Source organism: Giraffa tippelskirchi, chromosome 6 (assembly GCF_054371585.1).
Source record: "Giraffa tippelskirchi isolate mGirTip1 chromosome 6, T2T-mGirTip1v1.2.pri, whole genome shotgun sequence".
Taxonomy (NCBI): domain Eukaryota; kingdom Metazoa; phylum Chordata; class Mammalia; order Artiodactyla; family Giraffidae; genus Giraffa; species Giraffa tippelskirchi.
Genome location: NC_137280.1, coordinates 91,258,533 through 91,276,667, shown reverse-complemented (window position 1 = coordinate 91,276,667; position 18,135 = coordinate 91,258,533). Strand labels below are relative to the sequence as shown.

Below are 18,135 nucleotides of genomic sequence, written 5' to 3'. Positions count from 1 at the left end.
CTTGTCAGGGTGAATCACTGTCGATTCCCCAGTCCCCAAGTTCCCAGCACTCACTATCCTCCAGGCTCTAGGCTAAGTTTTTGTCTACAACTTCACATTGAATTTCCATAGCTGCCCTGTGAAGAAGGGTCTGTTTTCCCCCATTTTCTCAGACTGAGTAGAGTAGTCATGTGCTCTTGGCCACAGCTGTTATGGCTCCAACTTCAGAATTAAACCTGACTACGCCCTTTGGTGCTTTGGGACCTGGAAAAGTTCCTCAGCCTCTGTTAAAGAAAAAATTATACTGACACTTGTTAAAGTCATTAACTAAATGAAACTTTTAGGTGGCGTTTCGGGGGGTGGGGTGGGTTCCAAAGAGCTCCAGTCCTTTATGTCTCGGTGTAGAAAAGAATTCAGCGAGAGTCAGAGTGATAGATACCAAGTGACTTATTAGAATAGGATGCTTGTAAGGCTTACCAGTGGGCAGGTGAGAGGGTGCCGAGCCCCTCAATTTAGTGGTCTACAGTTTTATAATCAAAGGAAAAGTGGGGAGAGGGAAAGACCCCTTTCTTCCTCTTTCTTTTTTAAAATCATATATTTGTTATTATTATTTTTAATTTATGTATTTATTTGGCTGCGCCTGGTCTTAGTTGCCACACATAGGCTCTTTTAGTTGCAGCACCTGGGATCTAGTTCCCCAACCAGGGGTCGAACCTGGGCCTGATGCATTGGGAGTGCAGAGTCTTACCCATTGGACCATCAGCAAAGTCCCACTTCCTCATTCTTGAGTAGATGTTATGCTTCGATCATCAGCTCCTCCTCCAGATTGGGCAGGGATGTTTTCTTGTCCCTACACGGTTAAGCTGAAAGTCGTAACATAATGGAAAAATTATTTCAGGTTTCAGTACAATGAGGATATTTACTTTTAAATGTCACTTTCCCATTAATTGTTGTTTTCATGTGTGCAGAAAGCATGTCCTAGAACTTGCTGAGCTTCCTGGAAGGATGTGGGTCTCATAACTGCCATTGTTTTATTGTTTTGGAGCTTGTCTCTTGTTTGTACTGCATGCTTTGTTGTTAAGCAAGCCTGTTTGGTTTTGTGGTTAAGCAAACCTGTTTTCTCAAGTGATCATTAACTTACTGGGGTCTTCCATATTTTTTCTACTTACAATCCCCTAGTGGGATTAACTATTTAATCACCTACTTTGTTCCTTTACTCTGCCCTTATCATAAATGGTACAGATGAACTTATTTTCAAAGCAGAAATAGAGACACAGATATAGAAAATAAACTTATGGATACCAAGGGGGTAAAGGGGGTAGGATGAATTGGGAAATTGGGATTAGTTATTGATAGATAACTAATAAGAACCTACTGTAGAGCACAGACAACTCTACTCAATGCTCTGTGGTGACCTAAATGGGAAGGAAATCTAAAAAAGAGGGAATATATGTATATGCATAACATTCACTTTGCTGTACAGCAGAAACTAACACAACACTGTCAAGAAACTCTACTCCAGTTAAAAAAACAAGCAAACTGTCAACTGGGAAAAAAAGAAGCACAACCTAAAGTTGAGAGTTATATTTTATTTGGCAGGCAAAACTGAGGACTGAAGTCTGGGACACAGCATCTCAGATAACTCTGAGAGATTGCTCTGAAGAGGCGAGGGGGAAGCCAGGATATATTCAAGCTTTTACAACAAGGTTATTGTTAATTAAAGAAAATCAGATATCTCAAGTTAAAGAATTTAGTGCTTTTCTATGTATGGGAAGATGCAAGAGTCTGGGCTCACTGAAATCATTCCTTTGACAGGCACCTCAGCTGACCTGTGCTTTCTCATCCTGAGTCTCCTCATGGTGCATCTTTGCAAGGGTGGCTGCAGTGACTTCCTAGGTGGTGCTCGTGGAAAAGAACCCACCTGCCTGTGAAGGAGACATAAGAGGTTCGGGTTTGATTTCTGGGTCAGGAAGATCCCCTGGAGGAGGGCATGGTAACCCACTCCAGTATTCTTGCCTGGAGAATCCCATGGACAGAGGAGCGAGGTGGGCTAAAGTCTTTAGGGTCGCAAAGAGTTGGACATGACTGAAGTGACTTAGCATACACCCATGCATTGCAGTGACAGATGGGTAGATGGTGGGCATCCTGTTTCTATCCTGAGTTCCCTCAGGGCTCACCATCTGTGCAGCTGTAATGCTGATCTCTGGTAGCCTCAGCCTGCAGTGGTTTGAAGCAGGGTTTCAGTTCCCCAGCCAGAGATTGAAGTCAGCCTGAGGCAATGAGAATGCTGAATTCTCACCACTAGACCATCAGGCCCTGGCCTGTCAGGTGTGTAGAAATGAATTTCCACATAGAGACAGGAAGTAGTGAAACAAGTAGTGATTATTAGGAAGGAAAAAGAGTATGTGTGGATAGACACATAGGCAGGTACAGAGACAGAGTCATGCCCTTACGGTAGTTTGAATCACTTTCATGGTGCATGTCTTCCAGGTTTCCTTTGGCCAATCATCTTGCTTTGCCTGGTTCTGAGTACGTATTTGGTTTATCTCAGTGTCCTCCCATGTGTGCACACATCTCTTAACCAAGATGGATTCCAGTGAAGAGGCCTATGGGTAGGCTGACATCACTTACTATGAGGTGACGCCCCCTCCTTTTTGACCTCCAAGGAGCCTTTCTGTGCATGTATAGTCGGGGTCTCCTTGACTTGTTGTTCAGTCACCAGGTGGTGTCTGACTCTCTGCAACTCCATGAATTGCAGCATGCCAGGCTTCCCTGTCCTTCACTATCTCTAAGAGTTTGCTCAAATTCATGTCCATCAAGTCGGTGATGCCGTCCAACCATTTCATCCTCTGTTGCCCCTTCTCCTCTTGCCTTCAGTATTTCCCAGCATGAGGGTCTTTTCCAACGAGTCTGCCTTCAATCTGTCCCAGCATGAGGGTCTTTTCCAATAAGTCGTCTCTTCACATCGGGTGGCCAAAGCATTGTAGCTTCAGCTTCAGCATCAGTTCTTCCAATGAATATTCAGGACTGATTTCCTTTAGGATTGACTGGTTTGATCTCCTTGCTGTCCAAGGGACTCTCAAGAGTCTTCTCCAGCACCACAGTTCAAAAGCATCAGTTCTTCAGCGCTCAGCCTTATTTATGGTCCAACTCTCACATCCATACATGACTAGTGGAAAAACTATAGCTTTGACTATAAGGAACTTTGTCTGCAAAGTGGTGTCTCTGATTTTTAATTCACTCTCTAGGTTTGTCATAGCTTTTCTTCCAAGGAGTGTCTTTTAATTTCATGGCTGCCATCACCATCCATGACTTGGAGAATGAGAAATATGTGGTCTCTATCTTTTACCTGGATAAAACTTAGCTCTTCTGTCTCCTGCTAATTTGGAGTATCTGTCCATAGGGGAGAAACCAGCCGTTTACCCTGAGGCCCATCTAGCTCCTACTCAATGTGATGGCTGAATGGCTGCAATATCCTTTGTTTACTGATATAGCAGGCAATATTTTTGACTCACAAAACAGTAAGGGAGACTTTATTCAGGACAACTGCAATGGGGGACTGCAAAAGGTGAGAGCATTGGACTCAGCTCTGAATGCAGCACAGACATCTGGGGATTGCCAGGCAAAGAGCAGAAGGAGGGTGTGACGGGGGAGGGTGGGAGGGGAGCTTCCCTGGTGGTCCAGTGGAATCCACCTTGTAATGCAAGGGACACTGGTTCGATCCTCGGTCCAGGAAGATCCCAAATGGCGCAGAGCAACTAAGCCAGTGTGCCACGTGCTTTACAGCCCAAGAGCCTCAATTACTGAAGCCCACGTACTGTGACTACTGAAGTCCGAGCAGCTAAAGTCAGTGCTCCCCAACAAGAGAAGCCACCACTGTGAGAACCCCATGCACTGCAACGAGAGAAAGCCTGAGCCGCAAGGGCAACCCTTAGCTGATCCCCAAAATAAAATAAATAAATGAATAAATAAATCTTAAAAAAAAAAAAAGGATAGGGGGATTCTTGCTAAACTGACCTCACAGGGTTCTTGCTAAAGAGAGGACGAATATTTATACATCAATGGTGGAGACTGAGAAAGCTGATCAGATATTAGGGGTCGGGGGATGACTGTGCAGGACAAAGACAGGACTGGGGCCAAGGTTGAGGGGTAGTCAAAAAGAAGGCTCAGGGCTTCCCTGGTGGCTTAGGGGTAAAGAATCCACCTACCAATGCAGGAGATGAAGGTTTGATCCCTGTTCTGGGAAGATCCCACTTGTCACAGAGCAACGAAGCCCAAGCAGCACAACTATTGAGCCTGTGCTCTAGAGCCCGGGAGCCACAACTACTGAAGTCCAACAACAAGAGAAGCCACAGCAATGAGAAGCCTGCACACCACAACTAGAGAGTAGCCCCTGCCCTCCACGACTAGGGAAAAGCCCACGCAGCAATGAAGACTCAGGACAGCCAAAAATAAAAATAAATAAAATTATTTTTAAAAACAGAAGAAGGCTCAGAGGACTAAAGTTTGGGCAAGGAAAGAGTCTTTGTCACCTCTCTGTACCTCAGTTTCTTTCTCTGAGAAAAGAGATGCCAGAGGACTACTGCTAACATCAAATTGTTAGGGGAACCCACTGACTGAAACCTCCTGCCCTGGCCAAGCTTGATAGTAACAACTTGAGTGAGTTATCTTACAACAGGAGGAATGCAGAACTAACAAACTACCAAAATTCCGGTAAGGAATGCAGAACTAACAAAACTACTACCAACCAGAAAGAAATCGGGAAAGGTCAAAAGGAGAGAGAAAATGCCAATACATACGTCGGACCACCTCCCAGAATTCTTGCTGGAATTCATCTAGGCTGACCCACGAATGCGCCACCAGGAAGGACTCTGAGTCAGAATGATTGGCCAGAGACAACCCAGAAACTAACCCCATCACCATAAAACCCAAGACTGAGAGCCATGCAGCAGAGCCGTTCTCCTGGGTCCCCTTACTCCGCTGCTCTCTTTTCCCCCGGGCGCCCCTTTCCAATAACGTCTTTTGCTTTGTCAGTACATGTGTCTCCTTGGTAATTCATTTCCAAGTACTAAACAAGAGCCCACTCTCAGGCCCTGGCAGGGGTCCCTCTTCCCGCAACAAAATGAAATAATGTGTATGAAACGCTGAGTGCACAGCCTTCTCTGTAAATATAAATAGCAGCGACTTGTTTTGCAGGGATCAGAACTTGGATCAGGTAAGACGCCCAGGCTGCTACCTTGAGCAAAGAGGCCTCAGAGAACAGGATTTTGTTGTTGTTCTTCAGTCACTCTCTGCCACCCCATGAACTGAAGCACGCCGGGCTTCCCTGTCCTTAACTATCTCGCAGTGTTTGCTCAAACTCATGTCTATTGAGTCAGTGATGCCATCCGACCATCTCATCTTATCGCCCCCTTCTCCTCTTGCCCTCAATCTTTCCCAGGGTCAGGGTTATGGGTGATCAGAAAAGGCATGTGAGCTGGTGGGCCCTGAATGCCTCCTCTAGAAGGCGAGGGTGGGGGTGGTTGGTGGGGTGTCTCAGCTCTGAGAAGCAGGGCTGGCCACGCAGACAGGGAGGAGAGGCAGGACGGAATGTAGGGCCACATGGCAGCGGAGTTGGAGGACTGAATGGCAGCCAGCTGCAACCTTGATCGCCGAGATGACGATCTGGCCTTGCACCAGGGTCAGGTCTGGAAGCCTGACTTGCTTGGATCCACGCCTGCGTGGGTAACTGAAGTCGCGGCGCCGCAGTCCTCCCTCTCCCGCCCCCGAGAGACGCCGTAGTAGTGAAGGGGCGGAGCGGGACAGCGACCAATGAATGTGCCCGTTTCAGGCGACCAATAGGAGGTGCTGTTCCAGGGGCGATCAAGAGGCCCCTGCCCGGGGCGGTGGGGCGGGGTCCCGGGTTGTAGCCCGAGTTCCGGGGAAAGGTTGAGTCTGGAAGTGGGCGCGAGGGAGCGCACCCGGGAGATCATCAGGAAGGATGCAACTGGTGGAACTGCCCTTTGCAGGAGGTGGTTAGAAGCTCGCACACTGCCTTGTGACTGATCGATGGCCAGGTGGGTACACAGCGCGGTTCCTGCCCCTGCCAGCAGGGTTTGGAGGTTTCTGGCGGGGTGGTGGGGTGCTTAGGGGGTTGGGGGCTGCGGACCTCGCTTAGACCTCATCTTCAAAGCTAGATCTGTGCCCAATGGGATGAGGAAGGAGGAGATGGCCACTGCAAAAGCCCCATCCCTAGGGTCTTATCTCAAAGATGATAATTTGTTGTTGTTCAGTAGGTCAGTCGTGTCCGACTCTTTGCGAATACTTACCAAGCGTTTGCCAGGCCCCTCACGGAGCCTTTTCTCTGCTTCAACCTTATTGAGTCCTCCCAACAACGCTTTGAGAGAGAGACTGTTTTATGCCTATTTTCCAGATGAGGAAACAGGCTCCGAGAGAAGTTGATTCCTGACAAATCCGGCATTATGCAATTGCGATATTCTGTTTTTTCCCTCATCACGGTCTTAAATGAATAACGTCACTCTAATTGCTGACAGTCCTTTTCCGGAAATACTTGGAGGCCTCAGGAAGCCTGGACCCTGGGTCTGTCTCTCAAAAGTCCAGATTGTTGGGGAAAGAGCTGAACAGAATCCCTCCGCCACTCAGGGAGCCAGCAGGGACTGGGGTCACTAGTAGGGGTAGATGTGAGAGGCAGAAATATTGGCTGAAAGAGAGAAACGACTATGATTATAAAATTAATAATAATGACTTCGTTCTTGATTTTATCATATTTGTTATTTGGTCATGCCTGTATCAAGATTCTTAATGTATAACATACAGAACTGTGTTGAAACATCACAACCTAATTGATTTATAACTCTAGTTTTAAAAAAATGTAGAAAAAAATAACCATAACTACAATAATCTGATTTAGTTACACAATATAAAAAATGTGAAGTGTAACAGCAGTAATCAAAATGTGAGGTGGAGAATTAAAAATGTAAAGTTTACGAATTCTTCTAAAGGGAAGCTGTTAGCTTAAAAGAAGGTATTGTCAGTGTGAGGTATGTTTTGTAAGTCTCATAACACATCTTAAACTTATTAAACTTAGGGTAACCACAAGGAAAAAATCCTGTAGTAATTTCACTCAAACACAAAGAAAGACAGCAGGATAAGAAACAAGGAAGAACCTATCTACGAAACAACCAGAAAACAACAAAATGGCAATAGTAAGTCCTTACCTGCCCCCATATGGTTAACAGTAGTGCATAATTTCCTTAAAACTCTAGTTTAAAAGTTTTTTTTTAAAAGGAATGTAGAAACATCACAACCGTCTCTTCATAGCAACACTCTCAGCATGTCTGTTTTCCAGATGGGGAGACTGAGGCCCAACATGACTAAGTGACTTGCACCCGAGTCGACACAGCATTCACCCCCAGGTCTGTCTGACCACCCCGGTTATTTTGGAAAGGTGGGTTCAGGGCAGACTTTTGTATTGGTTAATTTGTCCAGTAAAGGGGTTGGTGGTGGTGCTGTTCATGACTGATGTAGCGTGCGGGGAGGGTGTCGCATACCCCAACTCCATCAAACAGATGTGGAAACTGAGGCCCAAGGAGGGGAGTTGGGTGCCTAAGTTTGCACAGTGAGGGGTCCCAAATCTTTCCCTTCAGTCTGGAAGGTGAGAAGAATGAGGTACTAAAAAGGGCCCTCAAGGCTGAGGCCTGGGGGTTGATAGGCTGTTCCTTCACAGGCAGGCTAGCTGTCAAGAACATGTCTCTGTGCCAATGGAGGGCCACCACCAGGGGCAGGAAACCCAGTGGGGACGGAGCTCAGCCCATGGCCACCAGAGGAGGCCTGAAAGTGCTTCTGCACTGGGCCGGCCCCACTGGTGGGGAGCCCTGGGTCACCTTCACTGAGGCCACACTGACCGCGGAGGACATCTGCATCCACATCGCACACAAAGTTGGTGAGTCGCGATCACTGGCCCCATGGCAGGGTGGCGGTGCCAGCAGCCACCGGGCCCCGTTCATCCAGTTGTCTGCCCATTCATGTAGCCCACATTGAGTGAGCAGCTTCTGTGTACCAGCCCCCAGTTACTGCCTCTGTAATTTGCAATCAGCTTTGTAAAAAGCTGATATTTTAATGAAAGCTAAAGTGTTAGTTGCTCCGTTGTGTCCAACTCCTTGCAACCCCAGGGACTGTAGCCCACCAGGCTCCTCTGTCCATGGGATTTCCTAGGCAAGAATACTTCGGTGGATTGCCATTCTCTTCTCCAGGGGATCATCCCAACCCAGGGGTCAAACCTAGATCTCTTGCATTGCAGCTGAATTCTTATAGGGCTCAACAAGAAACGCAATAAATAAGGAAACCGAATAGGAGGCCAGAGATGATGGTAAAAGATTTAACACTTGGGGACTTGCCAGGTGGTCCAGAGGTTAATACTCTGAACTTCCACTGTGGCGATGGGAGCCAGGGTTCGTTACCTGATTGGGAACTAAGATGCCACAAGCCACATGGTGCAGCCAGAAATAAAGATTTAAAACTTAAAGGAGATAAGGGAGCAAGCCACAGGGACATCTGGCAGTGAGAACAGCAAGTGCAAAGGCCCTGAGGTGGGAACTTGCTGGTAACTGTGAGGAGGCCCGTATGGCTGTAGCCAAGTGAGTGAAGGGGAGACAGGGATAGGTGAGGGTGAAAAGGTGATGGTGTAGGTTGTGCAGAGCCTTTTGGGCCTCAGGGAAGACTTTGAATTTTACTGCAAGTGAGGTGGGAGCCATGGAGGACTGTGAGCCAAGGAGGAACATGGTTGGACTCAAGGATCAAAGATGCTCTGGCTGTTGTGGCGGGAGCAGACTGTGGTGGGTGAGGTTAGCATCAAGGAACTCCAGGAAGGGAGATGATGGGTGCGAGGTCAGCCAGAGTCAGGTCTTAAACCTTAAAGCTTAAGGGCCTTAAACCCCAGAGGGAGAGTCTAGAGTTTAGACTTTTTCCCAGGAATAGTGGGGAAACATGGAATGGTCATGAGAGCTCGCAGTGGATGTGCTCAGAAGTCTAATGTCTTCTGCCAGAGGAGGAGAGGGTATCTTCAAGGGGACTTCACTTACATACCCCTTCCTCCAGGACATCCTCTCAACCCCCCTGCCCCACAACTGAATGGGGGCTTTCTGGTAGATTTCTATAACACTTTGTACTTTTCTACTGATGGCTGATTCTTTTTTTAAAAAATTTATTTATTTATTATTGACTGCACCAGGTCTTAGTTGTGGCACATGAGATCTTTAGTTGTGACGTGTTTGATCTAGTTCCCTGACCAGGGATAGAACCTGGGCCCCCTGCATTGGGAGTGCAAAGTCTTAGCCACTGGACCACCAGGGAAGTCTCTGACCATAAAGAAGTCGGACAGGTTTGCTGGGTTTGTGAATGATGCCTGGTCAAGGTCCCAGAGAACCTGATCTATTTGAGGAAGCAAAAGATCTTAAGAGTAACTGGAGCATCAGTTTCAAGAATTTAGAAGGGAAACTAGAGATGGAAAGCAGAGCATGACTGTCTGGGTCCAGGTCATGGCTGTTCATTGCTGAGGGGGTTGAGCTTTCTTATGGGGCAAAGGGGGAGCCATGGAAGGTTTAAGCCAGAGAGTGAAATAGATTGGTTCTTTTTTTTCATAGAATATCTTCCTCTAATATCTGTCTTTTGTTTTTATTTTAAATATTTATTTATTGGCTGCGTCAGATCTTTGCTGTGGTGTAGGAACTTCTTACTTGTGGCTTATGGGCTTAATTGCCCTACAGCATGTGGTACCATAGTTCCCAGACCAGAGATTGAGCCTGCATCCCCTGCATTGGAAAATAGATTCTTAGCCACTGGACCACCAGGAAAGGCCCACAGATTGGTTCTTTAGGAAGCTGTCTCACAGGGAGGCGTGCTCCTTCTATGGGGTGCAGTACACTTGGATGTAACCATTTTTTTTTTTTTTGGCTGTGCCATGTGGCTTGTGGAATCTTAGTTCCCCAACCAGGGGTTGAATCTGGGTCCTCAGCAGTGAAAGCACCAAGTCCTAACCATTGGACTTCTGTGGAATTCCTGGATGCAGTGATTTTTGTAGAGCAATTTGGTGTCATATAACCTGAATACATTCCCTGAGGGCACACAGTTCCACTCCTAGATATGCACTCTACAAACACTCGGCCCATGTGTTCCAGGAGACACACACGAGAATGTTCAGAGCAGTCTCATTTATTTTACTGAGAAATAAGAGGCCATCTGAAAGTCTGTGTAGAGGAGAATGCACAAATCAGTTGCAATGTGGTTTGAATACTGGAATACTATGCAGCTAGGAAAAAGAAATTCAACCAAAGATACATGTATCATGTGTGAAGCTTAAAAGCTATCATAGCCTGAAAAAACAAATTGCTGAAGGACACTTATGATGTAATACCACATTCAAGTTTATAGCATTTAAAACTAGGTCATAGAAAATATGAAAATGATAAACTCTAGTTCAGGAGTATGGTTACCTCTTTGCGATAGAGGAGAGGAGGTGGATGTAGGTGGGGGTTTCAGTCGGACTTGCCAAGTTTTATTTCATTAGTGGCTGGTATTTAGGTGATTATAAATTATTCCAAAAGAACTATTTTAGATACAGTTTTTAAGTGATGTATGTATAAAAAAAGATGCTTGGGTGGCCAGTATGGGGAATGACAGTAAATCTGGAGGCTGAACTGGGACTGGGTTTTGTATTTGAAGGAAGTGGGTGGATCCTAGAGAGGATGAAGGGTGCAGAAAGAACAAGACTTGTGACCAATCTGATTTTGAGGGGGTGGGATGAGTTAAGGACAAAGATGAAATCCTGGCTTAGAGAACTGTGCTGAGAGGGGGCAGGTTTGGGGACCTCAGATGAGATCTGTTTGGAACAAAGCACATCTCAGGGGGCCAGAGATACCTACAGGGTGACAGCCAAGGTTGGTTGGGTATTTCTCTGGGGCTGGAGTTCAGAGAGAGACAGGCAAAGTGCCAGCAGTCTGAAGAGCTGTGTTAGTCAGTCTATGCTAGGTTTGCTGTAGTAACAAGCAGCATCCCTCAAATTCTCCTGGGTTAAGACAATGAAAATTTACCTTAAGTCTGATAGTGAAAGTGTTAGTTGCTTAAACATGTCTGACTCTTTGCAAGCCCATGGGCTGTAGTCCACCAGGGCCCTCTGCCCATGGAATTCTCCAGGCAAGAGTGTGGAGTGGGTAGCCATTCCCTTCTCCAGGGCATCTTCCCGAGTCAGGGATCAAACCTGGGTTTTCCACATTGTAGTCAGATTCTTTACCATCTGAGCCACCAGATGTAAGCATTTAATGCTGATGCCCTAGCATTTAATACTGGTCAAATGGTTCCCCTCTATCTTGTAGTTTCACCACTAGGCATGAGGGGTCTCCAACATCTCTGGGGTAGGGAAGAGGTCAGGAGAGTTTATTTCTAGACCTGAAAAATGTATATTCCTTCTGCCCACATCCCATTGGCCAAAAAACTGTCCAATGCCCTCATCCCAGCTGCAAGGGAGACTGGGAAATGTAGTTTTTCTGTGTGGCCACAGCATGGTCTACATATTGTGTTGTCTTCTTTTGCCAGGGGAGGAGGCCAGGGAGAGGTTGTGAAGGGAGATAGCAGGTCTGGGAGTCCACGAGGCTAACAGCAGCAGACACCAACTCCTGACTCATTTCTCCTCTGTGCAGGCATCACTCCACCCTGCTTCAATCTTTTTGCCCTCTTCGATGCCCAGGCCCAGGTCTGGCTGCCTCCAAATCACATCCTGGATACCTCCAGGGACTCCAGCCTGATGCTGCACTTCCGCATGAGGTGGGCAAAGTCCCCTTAGAAAGCTTTTGTCCTCTCCCCTCCCTCCCCTGTCCCCATCTGCCAAGACTTGGCCTGAATCCATGCTAAACCCCGACTGCACCCCCTCCTTTCCTGCAGGTTTTATTTCAGAAACTGGCATGGCACGAATCCTCAGGAGCCGGCTGTATACCGCTGCGGGCCCCCAGGGCCCGAGACTTCCTCAGAACAGGCAGAGCAGGGGGTGCAACTCCTGGACCCTGCCTCCTTTGAGTACCTCTTTGAGCAGGTGTGAGCAGGGCTGGGGAGGCGTGACTATTTGTGAGGGACCTTGGACAATTGAGGAGCCCCCACTTCCCTCCCAATTTGCTATAGCTAGTGGGTTTCAGTCATGCCATCAGGGATCCTTTGGCTGCCTGAACAAAAGGGTTTTGGACTCTTAGGGCTGCAGGGGTAAGAGTGCTGTGATTGATTAGTGATGTCTGCCACAGGCATAGGATTGGACATATGAGGCATACATATGGGGTCCCTCCCTTCCTTAAAGTGACCGGAAGCTGGGGAGTGAACAGGTTCTCACATCTCCCTTTCTGCCTGATTCCCCATCCCCAGGGCAAGCATGAGTTTGTAAATGACGTGGCATCACTATCGGAGCTGTCCAGCAAGGAGGAGATCCACCACTTTCAGAATGAGAGCCTGGGCATGGCCCTTTTGCACCTCTGCCACCTCTCTCTCCATCACGGTGTCCCTCTTGAGAAGGTGGCCAAGAAGACCAGGTATCTGGGAATGGGGCGGGGACATTGCATAGGTGGGTGGACATGCCCAGGTATCTGAAAGCCAGGGTAGACCTTGCATACTGCCATGCCTTCATTCACTCAACAAACATTTATCGAGTACCTACTGTGTGCTGGTACTAGTTTTGGGTGTTGGACACGCAACAGTAAACCAGGCAGACAAAATCTGTGACTTCCTAGAGCTCACTTAAAAAAAAAAGAAATTGTGTATTTATTTTGGCTGTGCTCGGTCTTAGTTGCAGCATGCAAGATCTTTAGTTGTGGCATGCAAATTCTTAGTTGCGGCATGTGGGATCCAGTGCCCTCACCAGGGATCGAGCCCAGGGCCCCCTGCATTGGGAACACAGAGTCTTAGCCACTAGACCACCAGGGAAGTCCCTGGAGCTTATATTTGATGGAGAAGACAGGCAATAAACAAAATACAAAAGTAAAATGTATATAGTATTTTTGATGGTGATGAATGCAATGGGGAAAAATTAAACTGGAAAAGAGGAAGGGGGTATCAGAGAATGAGGGGCGTACAGTTTAAAACTGGGTCATCGGTTCTCACTGAAAAGGTGACATTCACTTTCAGAGATTTGAAGGAAGTGAAGGAGGGAGCCAGGTGGGTATTTGTGAGAAGAGAATTTTCCAGAGGTATCAGCTAGTACAGAAGCCCTGAGCCTGGGCTGTGCCTGATGTGTTGGAGGAAGTATGGCTGGAGTAGAGTGAGCTTGGATGACTCCCTAGAATTCAAGGGAAGGGAGAAGGCAGGAGTCTGGGGGAGTCACTCACCTCCACTGAGGTGAGGACTGGAGCAATCAGGGCACACTGCCTGGAGGAGGCAACCCTGCAGTTTTTTGTTTTTCTTTTTTGGCTGTGCTGTGCAGATTGTTGGATCTTAGTTCCCCCATCTGGGTTTGAAACCAAGTCTCCAGCAGTGAAAGCGCCAAATCCTAACCACTGAAAACTGCCAGAGAATGTCCCAGGACCTGCATTTAAAAAAACAAAAATTATTTATTTTATTTTAGGCTGCTTAGTTGAGGTATATGGAATCTTCGTGGTCTTCTCTGTAGTTGCAGCGTGTGGGCTAAGTTGCCTCGAGTCATGTGGGGTCTTAGTTTCCCGACCAAGGATTGAGCCTGCGTCCCCTGCATTGAAAGGCATATTCATAATGACTAGACTACCAGGGAAGTCCTAGGACCTGCAGTTCTTTTGGGAATTATTTATTTATTTATTTTTGGTTACCCTGGGTCTTTGTTGCTGCGTAGGCTTTTCTCTAGTTGTGGTGAGCAGAGGCTACTTTCTAGTTGCAATGCATGGGCTTTTCATTGCAGTGATTTGTTGCCAAGCACAGGCTCTAGAGCACAGGCTCAATAGTTGTGGCACATGGGCTTAGTTGCTCTGCAGCATATGGAATCGTCCCAGATCAGGGATTGAACCCCTGTCCACTGTGTTGGCAGGTGGATTCTTTACCACTGAACCACCAGGGAAATCCTAGGACCTGCAATTCCTTTTTTTTTTAATTAATTTATTTTTAATTGGAGGATAATTGCTTTACAATGTTGTATTGGTTTCCATCATATATCAACACAAATCGGCCATAGGTATATACCCATGTCTCTGCAATTCTTAAAGCACATATTTTTCGATCCCTGTCGTGTTATCACTCTGGAGGACCAGGGCTGTGACCATGAAGCCAGGATGCTGGGGAGCCCAGAGGAAGCACCCTGTCCAGCCTGGAGATCAGAGGATGCTCCTGGGGTGACATTTCTGCTAAGACCTGAAGGTTGAGTTGGCTTTATTCAGATGTGGACTGCTTTGGCAAAGCATTGGAGGCAGAAGGAATAGCACATACAGAGGCCCAGAGGCAGCAGGTGGCAAAAACCTGTTTCCAGGGGAATTGAACTTGGAATGCAATTGCCCAAGTGGTGGAGTCAGCCAGGCACTAATCGGGGGTCTTTTTCTCTCAAGGTCTTTAGGGAGCCCTGGAAAGCTTGGGAGTAGGGGCAGAAGACAGCTAGAACCTTGAGCTTTAGGCTCCCTCTGTTCAAGGGATGGAAAAAATGGCTTGGGACATGGAAGATAAGGCTTGTGTGTGTGTGTGTGTGTGTATGTGTGTTTAGTTGCTCAGTCATGTCCAACTCTTTGCAAGTTCATGGACTATAATCCCCCAGGCTCTTCTGTCCATGGGATTTCCTAGGCAACAATAGTGAAGTTGGTTGCCATTTCCTTCTCCAGGGGAATCTTCCTAACCCAGGGATCAAATTCACACTCCTGCATTGGCAGGGGGATTCTTTACCACACTGAGGCACTGGGGGAAACCCAGGATAGGGTGTAGAAACTGTAATCTGAATGGGCTCTGCTGGGGACTTTGCTGGTCTAGGAATCCACCTGCCAATGCAGGGGACTTGGGTTTGACCTCTGGTTCGGGAAGATCCCACGTGCCACCCCTGTGCCAGAACTGCTGAGCCTTCTCTCTAGAGCCTGTGCTCCCCCAGCACAACCAAAACATAAAAAAATACATACACACACACATACATAATAAAATAAATGGGCTCTGCTGGTGGGCGGTGCAGGCAGGAGAAGAGGTGAAGAGTACAGCTTTGTGAGGAGCAGAGGGGCTTCCCAGAGCTGTCCTTTTATTGATAATCATTAATGATCAAAACAGTAGTGACTTCTCTAGTAATAATAATAGCCAACACTCACATAGTCTGTATTTTATGCCAATCAATAGTGCTAATTCTCTCGTCAGCCCTAGATGTGGGTACTGTTTGATCCCATTTTACAGAAGAAAAGACGGAGCTCTTTAGAGCTTAAGGAATTCACCCAATATCTGGAATTTGAGCCACGTACTCCCCTCCGGAGTCCTGGGCCCTGGCCCTGACACCATTTGGCCTTGCTATCCTCACCCTTTATCACATTTCTCTTTCCACCTTCATGACAGCTTGCCTGATTTTATTGTTTGTACTTTTATTCAATTTTAATATTTTTTTAGCTTTAATATTTTTTGATTGAAGTACAGTTGATTTATAATGTGTTAATTTCTGCTGTACAGCAAGGTGATTCAGTTATATTTTTTTTTTAATATTCTTTTCAATTATAGTTTATCACAGGATATTGAATATGGTTCTCTGTGCAATACAGTAGGATCTTGTTGCTATCCATACTAAAGCTTACATCTGCTAACCTCAACCTCCACTCCGTCCCTCCCCCAACTCCCTCCCCCTTGGCAACCACCAGTCTGTTTTCTATGTCCATAATTCTGCTTCTGTTTGGTAGAGAAGTTCATTTGTGTCATATTTTATTTTTAATTATTAATTTTTAAAACTTCTGGCTGCACTTTCTTCACTGTGTTGTGCAGGCTTTTCTAGTTGTGGTACATAGTCTCTAGAATGCATGGGGCTCAGTAGTTGTGGCACACAAGCTTAGTTGTGGTATGTGCAATCTTAGTTCTCCAACCAGAGATCAAACTCAGGCCCCCTGCATTGGGAATACAGAGTCTTACCAACTGTACCAACAGGGAAGTCCCTGTCGGGTTTTAGATTCCACATATAAGTGGTATCATACGGTATTTTTCTTTCTCCTTCTGACTTACTTCACTCAGTATGACAATTTCTAGTTGCATCTGTGTTGCTGCAGCTGACATGATTTCATTCTTTTTCTTGGCTGCATAGTATTCCATTATATATGTACACCACATCTTTATCTGCTCATCTGTCGATGGCATTTAGGTTGCCTGTCTTCTAGACGAGGCAGCTGAGGTTCAGAGAGGTTAAACCACTTCCCCATTATCACCCAGCTGGAGCCCCTGAACTGCCCCTCTTGGTCGTCCCTACAGCTTCAAGGATTGCATCCCACGCTCCTTCCGGCGGCAGATCCGGCAGCACAATGCTCTGACACGGCTGCGCCAACGAAGCATCTTCCGCAAGTTCCTGCGGGCCTTCCAGCCGGGCTGCCTCTCCCAGCAGGTCGTCATGGTGAAGTACCTGGCCACACTCGAGCGACTGGCGCCCCGCTTTGGCACAGAGCGTGTGCCCGTGTGCCACCTGGAGCTGCTGTCCCAGGCCGAGGGGGAGCCCTGCTACATCCGGGACGGTGGGCAGGCCTCTCCCGACCCCGGGTCTGAGTCTGCTGCCGGACCCCCCACCCACGAGGTGCTGGTGTCAGGCACGGAAGGCATCCGGTGGCGGCTGGTACTGGCGGAGGTGAGTGGGGTGCTTCTACCATCTCACAGTGGAGGGTGTGGGCTCCTGCTCAGCCTTGACTTTGGCCTCGGAAGGTGGCTATGGCAAAGGTGGTTTTCCCTACATAGCTCTGGGATATGACTGTCTGTGCGTAGACGTCTGTTTCTTGGATAGTGTCCCAAAGGCTCTAATAAGGCTTGCAATCAAGAATTAAGTTCAGTCTTAATGTTCTGCCTAAGCATTTCTGATGCATATTGGTTCAGGAACCCTTCGGTAATACAGCATTCTTCTAGTCTGCCATGGAATTAAAAGTCTATGCAACATACTTGGTTACCTGGTCAACCTGCATCAGCTCCAGGCCAAGCCCATTTCCTTTAGCTTGGCCCTCAATAGAAGGACAGCAGCTGTCTCAACCCCAGGGTGATAAATCCTCTGCCTACCCCCCTTCCACCCCTGGGGAGCTGATGACTAGGATCTCTGCTTCTGGAGAACACCTTTGACCTCTGGGGCCAAGAGGGCTAGGAGCCCCCTTTCTACCCTCCCCGAAGTTCCATCTTCTGGTAACTGTATCTCTCTGGATGGGTCCCCCATCTAGCCTGTGACACTGCACTCATGGATAGATGCCCAAATAGGTAACCTGGTCCCTCCGGCTTCTGCCTCTCCCCAGGGAGGGAAGGGCAGGGGGATTGAAAGGGCACAACCGTGCTCTATTCACCTGCCCCACATGCTGGCTTCCAGGGGCCTGGTGATGATGGTGGTGGTGGCGGCAGCAGGATGCCCGATGCTAACCCATCTGGGAAGAAAATGAAGGCCAAGGAGGCGGGCAGCGAGCCAGTGGACAGGCCTCGGGAAACCCCCTGGTCCTACTTTTGCGACTTCCAGGACATCACCCACATGGTGCTGAAGGAACGCCACGTCAGCATCCATTGTCAGGACAACAAGTGCCTGGTGGGGCCTGGGGCTGTGGAGCTGGGCTGAAAGGGGAGATGCTTCTGGCCTGTGATGCCTGCCTGATGACCCCCCACCCCAACCCCCGGCCTGCAGGAGCTGACCCTGCCTTCCCGGGCCGCGGCCCTGTCCTTGGCGTCGCTAGTGGATGGCTACTTTCGCCTGACTGCCGACTCAAACCACTACCTGTGCCACGAGGTAGCTCCTCCACGGCTGGTGATGAGTATCCAGGATGGTATCCATGGACCCCTGCTGTGAGTGCCTTGGAGGTGGTGGCGGTGGGGTGGGGACAGGGCAGAAGGGGCAGCCGCCAGCTGGACAGTGAGCTCTAGGGACTGTGGAGTTTAAACGAAGTGTGTGCACGTTGATGTCTTGGTGTGTGCCTGTGCGTCTTAGGGTGGGAAGGCCTGTGTGTCCACCCACCTGTAAGAGTGCACACCGGTGTGCAGGCATTCAAG

At 47.9% G+C, this 18,135-nt stretch overlaps 1 protein-coding gene, 1 long non-coding RNA gene and 1 other non-coding gene across 9 annotated transcripts in view; 1 reads left to right on the top strand and 2 right to left on the bottom strand.

Moving 5' to 3' along the window:
• Positions 1–589: 589 nt before the first annotated feature.
• Positions 590–5,664, bottom strand: LOC145509499 (uncharacterized). The gene is made up of 2 exons (XR_014056119.1): positions 4,188–5,664; positions 590–842 (listed from the first exon to the last, which is right to left on the bottom strand). It is a non-coding gene; the product is annotated as an uncharacterized LOC145509499 (long non-coding RNA).
• A 245-nt stretch (positions 5,665–5,909) lies between these two features.
• The window catches only part of TYK2 (tyrosine kinase 2), a 28,464-nt gene continuing 16,238 nt past the window's right edge, over positions 5,910–18,135 (top strand). For 4 of the 7 annotated variants that reach the window (XM_081498203.1, XM_081498201.1, XM_081498202.1 and 1 more), the window contains exons 1-10: positions 5,910–6,035; positions 7,067–7,184; positions 7,328–7,394; positions 7,706–7,921; positions 11,673–11,796; positions 11,914–12,061; positions 12,382–12,545; positions 16,384–16,750; positions 17,468–17,677; positions 17,774–17,931. In XM_081498203.1, the coding sequence (XP_081354329.1) occupies positions 7,726–7,921; positions 11,673–11,796; positions 11,914–12,061; positions 12,382–12,545; positions 16,384–16,750; positions 17,468–17,677; positions 17,774–17,931 (1,367 nt within the window). In that variant the 5' untranslated portion in view covers positions 5,910–6,035; positions 7,067–7,184; positions 7,328–7,394; positions 7,706–7,725. Of the gene's footprint in view, positions 6,036–7,066; positions 7,185–7,327; positions 7,427–7,705; positions 7,922–11,672; positions 11,797–11,913; positions 12,062–12,381; positions 12,546–16,383; positions 16,760–17,467; positions 17,678–17,773; positions 17,932–18,135 lie in introns of all 7 variants that reach the window. The other 3 variants (XM_081498199.1, XM_081498198.1, XM_081498197.1) reach the window with 2 other exon arrangements.
• Positions 9,258–9,330, bottom strand: TRNAG-CCC (transfer RNA glycine (anticodon CCC)). Its single transcript has one exon. It is a non-coding gene; the product is annotated as a tRNA-Gly (tRNA).